The sequence below is a fragment of the Haplochromis burtoni genome, unplaced genomic scaffold (assembly GCF_018398535.1).
Source record: "Haplochromis burtoni strain Fernald_Lab_line unplaced genomic scaffold, NCSU_Asbu1 Contig_485, whole genome shotgun sequence".
In the NCBI taxonomy this organism is placed as follows: Eukaryota; Metazoa; Chordata; class Actinopteri; order Cichliformes; family Cichlidae; genus Haplochromis; species Haplochromis burtoni.
In genome coordinates, this window is record NW_024582846.1 from 417,971 (window position 1) to 424,522 (window position 6,552).

At 40.1% G+C, this 6,552-nt stretch overlaps 1 protein-coding gene across 1 annotated transcript; it reads right to left on the reverse strand.

The window, feature by feature from the left end:
- Positions 1–2,092: 2,092 nt before the first annotated feature.
- Positions 2,093–5,380, reverse strand: LOC121812242. Its single transcript, XM_042213833.1, has 2 exons — positions 5,248–5,380; positions 2,093–3,760 (listed from the first exon to the last, which is right to left on the reverse strand). The coding sequence occupies exons 1-2, from the start codon at positions 5,320–5,322 to the stop codon at positions 2,111–2,113; spliced, it is 1,725 nt and encodes a 574-aa protein (XP_042069767.1). The 5' UTR covers positions 5,323–5,380; the 3' UTR covers positions 2,093–2,110.
- Between the last annotated feature and the right edge of the window lie 1,172 nt (positions 5,381–6,552).

Consider the following 6,552-nt stretch of genomic DNA (forward strand, 5'->3'; position numbering starts at 1 on the left):
TGGAGAACACAGCACGATCATTTTACAAGTGAAACGGCACTTGATGTCATGACAGCGTTCTTCGTGACTTCCAGAGAAGTCACCCCATCAGCTTGAGAGTAGACTGGGAGGTCAAGGCTCAGTATAGCCGGCCAGAACGCCTGACCCTCAGCACACCGTTTTCAAACCCCCTGCGGGTGCGTCCTTATCCCCTAATGTAAAAATGTGGTGTTCTTATTTTAACAGCTTACTCTGAATGAAATCTAACATTTAATTCAATTCAATTCAATTTTATTTATATAGCGCCAAATCACAACATAAGTCGCCTCAAGGCGCTTCATAGATACAGAGAAAAACCCAACAATCATATGACCCCCTATGAGCAAGCACTTTGGCAACAGTGGGAAGGAAAAACTCCCTTTTAACAGGAAGAAACCTCCGGCAGAACCAGGCTCAGGGAGGGGCGGCCATCTGCTGCGACCGGTTGGGGTGAGAGAAGGAAGACAGGATAAAAGACATGCTGTGGAAGAGAGACAGAGGTTAATAACAGATATGATTCAATGCAGAGAGGTCTAGTTAATACATAGTGAGTGAGAAAGGTGACTGGAAAGGAAAAACTCAATGCATCATGGGAATCCCCGGCAGCCTACGTCTATTGCAGCATAACTAAGGGAGGATTCAGGGTCACCTGGTCCAGCCCTAACTATATGCTTTAGCAAAAAGGAAAGTTTTAAGCCTAATCTTAAAAGTAGAGATAGTGTCTGTCTCCCGAATCCAAACTGGAAGCTGGTTCCACAGAAGAGGGGCCTGAAAACTGAAGGCTCTCCCTCCCATTCTACTTTTAAATACTCTAGGAACAACAAGTTCACTCGCTGGATTATCACTCTCTCACACACACACACACACACACACACACACACACACACACACACACACACTCAGTTACTTTTACGTTATTTTAGCCCTGACCTAATAAGAAAATACCATCTGAATGAATTAGTCTTTCTACTAATTACTTACAAAAGTATTTGACTGTGCTGAGCTCTCACACCACACATGGTGCATTAAAGAACGTTTAAGAGCAGTTTAATTATAGTTTATAGATCTTAAGTAATCTTTCTTCATGCTTTTGCTGAAGGTTTCTGTCTTACAGCTGGAAAGCTTGGATTTGGTGAAGACAGCTCTGGATATGGTAGTAAACAGTGTACCTGTTCGTTTTGTTTTGTGACTGTATTATGTAAAACTCAAAATGATAAAAGAAAATGAAATATTAGCCAAAACTAGACTTCTAACAGAGATGAGAAACTTCTCTCTAATTAAAAAAAGTATACTGTATAAGTTCAAAATACATAAAAATACATATTCCTAACATCTCTTTACAGTTATGCTCTAGTGTGCATGAGCAGTTCAAATGTAGCGCATTGCTGTGAGAGTCTAAACAATGTCCATCACCCAGACATTACTTTCAAGAACTGCATTAAATTCAGAACGAAAATCTGGGAAGTTTTCATAGCTGTTAGCTAGCTGCAGAACATTCCCACACGTGCGTCCGACTGGTCTTCTTGTAAACTCTGTCATATCTTGAAATTCCACATAAATACTGTTTGTTACTATAAGGTCAGATTATAATATTATTTTATGCCATGTTATACCCCTAATTAAAGATTGTGAATTATTATGTAGTTTTAGTTTGCATTATTCTCCTGAATTAGAAGAAGCTGATAACTATTGCATTTGTTAAACTGATTTGCATTACATTAAACTGCTGATTTATTGTGAATGAATGATATTGTTTTATGATGCATTATACTGCTGAGTTATAAGAAATACTGTTCGCAGAAAGTCATCGCCTTATTTGTCTGATTAGAAGAGAACAGAATATACTGGAGTTTTCTGCCCCATCTCAGCAGGAGCAGATAAACAGGGAGCCAAGGTCGTAGCTTAGGCGCCGTGTGAGAGAAAGCATGTGAATGTTTAGGCTTTTATGATAAGGTGGAGGCACCAGAGGCTATAAGAGTTTGAGCAATGCTCCACCATTTTGAGATCTGAGGCTGTCTGCATACAGTGTCCATCTCCCACGTGTGTGATCATTAAAATCATCGTTTGACTCAACCCGACCGGACCAGTGTTGTTATTGTGGTTTTTCTCTTGTCTCCATCCCCAATATTTTGAACCTTAACACTATAAGGTCAGATCCGGTGCAGAAACGCATAAATTTCTGAAGTTTAATGTTATCCAGCTCTCTGATGAATCTTTTGAGATGATTTTTCACTTCTTTTTGTTGTGGAGTCAAATCCACAGCAAATTTCAGCAGCTGGCACACTTTTTTTGAAGTTGGTTGCAGTTCAGAGAATAACTTGGTCAGTCCCTCCGGACTGAGGGAGATATGGGGGTCGATGATCTCCCGCCAGCAGTCAATAACAAACATTGGTTTTTGGACAAGCTCTTTGTGTGCTATTTCATCAAGGATTGTAGGAAGAGTCTCAGCAGTGATTCTTTTTCTACAGCCATAACTGTCAAGAATTTCCACAAGATCATCCAAGTCAACTGCAGAGAAATCTTTTACTGCTTCCATCAAAACATCACATTCTTGGCTGCTGACAAACTGTAGAAAGTGTGCTTTAAGATCACTGTAAACACCACTGAAAAGCACTTGTTCCAGAAAAGGGATTGCAAGTTTATTTGGAAAATACTGACATTCTTGGTAACCTTTCAGGAGTATTCGCCCAACTGCCTTCCATTTTTCAGCAGGAAAATCATGGCGAATGAATGGCACTTTAACGGTTGCACCTAGGGTGCATCGCTCATAAAATTCATGCCAGAAGCATGTGAGTACATCTCTTAGTATTCCTGATCCAGTGCCTGGTTCTTCTGTGTTGTCTGGAAGTATGCGCTTCACATTCAGTGTTTTGGTCAAAATCTCCTCATCAGAGAAAGCAGTAATCATGTCATGTAAAGTGTCAGTATGACGTATGGTGATTGTTATTATGTTCTCTGAATTAGGTGGACTGAGGGGTACAAGAAAACCCTCATAGACTAATGTGTCTTCTGTATCTTCTTCAGCATCAAAAATTGGACCAAAAGTAATTTCTGGATCATCTAAAATTTCTGAACCAGCGATGACTTCATCAAAATTACCCCTGACTTCCCCCACTTGCAATGGATTAATATCACTGCCACTGCTTTCTGAGACAAACACCACTTCAGATGTCTCGCTGGCATCTTCTTCAGGATCTTTTGGTTTTGTTGCAATGTAGAAGCGTAACATTGTCAGTCTCGCTGCCTCATACATATTGCCAATAGACTGGCAGGTATCATCAGTAAGGTGGTTCTGTTTAAAGTCCCAAACCTCAAACTCAAAATCTGTTTCACATCCCTTAGGAGATATGCCATTAGGAAAAAAAAGTTTCTTTCCTTCCTGAAGAATATCTTTTAATCCAGCATCAGTGGCCATTTGAATTTTTCTAGTGCCACCTCCCTGCTTCGCTCTCACCTGTTTGGCTATTTTTCCATCACAATGTATCCATCCTATCTCAACATTGCGTGTTGCTTTTTGCTTCTTTGTCTGTCTTATTCCTGCATCTGTATGTGAAGTGTTCTCCTTTGGACTTTCTTTTCTGGTTTTCATTTTCTCACGAAGTTTTTGCAGAAGTCCTAGTTTTCTTTTTGACAGTGGTTGCTTGCTTTTGCAGAAATTGAAGACGGCAATTCGGTCTCCGTACGAGGGAATGTAGTTTGCCAAAGTTGCGTCATCCATCAGCGCTATGACGTCACAGTCAATCTGCACACAGGAAGAAAGAAAAGACAGTCATTTTCTGCAACATTTACACTGCAAAGCAATATTACAGTTAAGCCTCTTAGGTCACTGCTAATGCCAGTAGGAGAGTATTGACTGTAGTTATCAGAAAAGCTATCTATTTTATGCAGGGCGAAACACAATAATGAAAGAAGCAAACTAAGGCATAGCCTTTCAGTAAATAATAAATCCTCTTCTGTATTTAAAAAAAAGCAGGACTTGATTGGTTATGATGTAGGTAGTACGTCTTCTAAGGATGTTCTACGACACTGTGGTGGCGTCTGCTGTCTTTTATGTTGTGGTCTGCTGGAGTGGTGGAATGGCAACGGACAACACCTCCACGCTCTCTGCATGAGACTGTACGACCACTGAGCAGCTCGATCAGCAGTAGACTTTTGTGTACACGCTTGTGTACATATCTCTGTACATTTTTATCTGTACATATGAATGTTACTTATGTATGCAAGACTATAACGCAGAGTCATAAATACACAGTCCATTTAGTCATTTAAGCAAAGGTATTACACATAGAACACAAAGTAACATTGTAAATCAGTCTTTGGCACAATATCGGGATTATTTCGTTATTTATTTATTTATTTTTGTGTTTATGCGAACAATATGCCTGATTTGCGACTTTCTGCACTTCTATTGGTTGTGCGAACAAACGTCACGTCACTCCGAGGTCAAAGTTCAACACGGCAGCGCTCCTCAGCCAGCACTTTTTATTTTATTGTTCTATAAAAAAAATCAAATACTGTATTAAGTTTATTTTTTACCGGTAGTTAACTGTAGTGTAGCCTACCATTTCCACACGTAGGCGTTAAGTGCACTGGGCAGCTCAGAGTATAAGATATGATTTCCTTCTTGAGCTGACATACATTACACAGTGCAGGAGAACGATGATGTCATTCTGACATTATAAACAGTTAACAGTTTGCTCATTTCTTCCGACACTGTACCACTAACGTATACACACAGTTACATGCACTACATTAGTTTGTGTTAGCTAACATGTTGTGAGGGGATCGTCAGTCGGCCACCGTCAGAACAACAACCGGGGCTGTGTCGGTGGCTGTGTATGAACGCCACCCATTTTTCTGAGTGAAATATCCGCATAAACATTCATTACAGTTTCTCCCCTCCGCTGTACTAAGTGTAACTTACTTGTACACATCAAATATATCAGTGATATTGGCAGGCGGCTAGCATCTGTAACACAGCTCCGCTTAACTGCCTTGAAAAACTCTGAAATAGTAGAACAATAAAATAAAATGCAACGAACCCATCTGGGATGATCCTGCGATCAACAACAGTTAAAACGTCAATTCACCTAGTATACTGTAACATCGTGAAACACGTTCATTCCTATATAACATTATAAGCTAACAAGCATGCTAACCGTAACTGTACCGTAACTGTTTTCCTGTAGAAATAGGAGACACCAAACTATTTCTCTTTTTGTTACTCACCTTCTGCTCTTCCATTAATAAAATAGCATCTTCGGGGACCCCTCGGCCACGCAAAAAATCACTTATATCCACCATATTTAGTGAATTAGTTCTCCACCTGCCAAACTGGACACATCGCTGTCACTGAAGCTGGAAGCCTGCAGGTGCCCACCTCAAAATTCTGAGAATAAAGTCAGAATTCTGAGATAAAAGTCAGAATTCTGAGAATAAAGTCAGAATTCTGAGATTAAAGTCAGAATTCTGAGATAAAAGTCAGAATTCTGAGATTAAAGTCAGAATTCTGAGAATAAAGTCAGAATTCTGAGATTAAAGTCAGAATTCTTTTTTTTTTTTTTCCCAGTGGCCCTAATCCTCTTCCGTAATGATATTGTGCCTCATTAACTTTAACATTATTTTAAACGGATGTGGTGTGAAGTCACTAGACTTTCTAACAGTATCTACTTTTTAACTAACACTTTTTATCTAATTGGGAAACTCCCTCAGGGGTTTTTATTGGGAACTGCACGTGAATTTTGCAGTGAGCGGGGCCAGGTGTCGTCGTGTTCCTTCAGGCTGTTTACTTTGGGGGGGGGGGGGGGGGGAGGCACGACTTACATCTTTTTATCTAACACGTTAATTGGGATCGTTAGATGATTCACACAATGCTAAATAACTGTTAAATATGTGCTTGAACATATTTAAGTAAATAGCCACAGTCAGTGGTGGTCCTAGCCTGTTTGGGCGAACACTCCCTCTGGCGCCCCCCCCCCCGCCACACACACACACACACACACACACACACACACACACACACACACACACACACACAAAAAACCTCGTTGGAACCATACTGGATTTCACCAGAGAAACACACACACACACTCTCTTCGTGTGTGTGTGTGTGCATTGTATGCAAACAGCTACCAAACAGCCATCATAATTCATCATACAATGAGAACAGGACAAATCAACAACTGACAATGACTAATTAATATTAAAATCTGTAACATAATGTATTGTTTGGAGTTTAGTCTGTTACTGTTACTATTTTTACCATTTCTTCTTGGAGCAACTGTAACCCACATTATTTCCTTAGGGATTAATAAAGTATTCTGATTCTGATTGTTTCAGGATGACCTGCCATTATCCAATGACACATCTGCTTACCTGTATCTTTTGCTCGTTTCTCCTCCTCTTCTTTTCTCTTTTTTCTAAACTGAGCACCTGATGGCTTTGAACTTTTCTTGTCCATCTTCCATCGGTTTTAATTTTGGACTCCAGTATGAACACAAATCCCCCAACCCGAGGATCACCACAACATAACCT

Bases quoted from the DNA above. Each gene is read 5' to 3' on its own strand.
- LOC121812242 (XM_042213833.1), bottom strand. From the start codon at position 5,322: ATGGTGGATATAAGTGATTTTTTGCGTGGCCGAGGGGTCCCCGAAGAT. The intron at 3,761-5,247 runs GTGAGTAACAAA...TCCTGTGTGCAG, and splicing joins TATTAATGGAAGAGCAGAAG to ATTGACTGTGACGTCATAGC.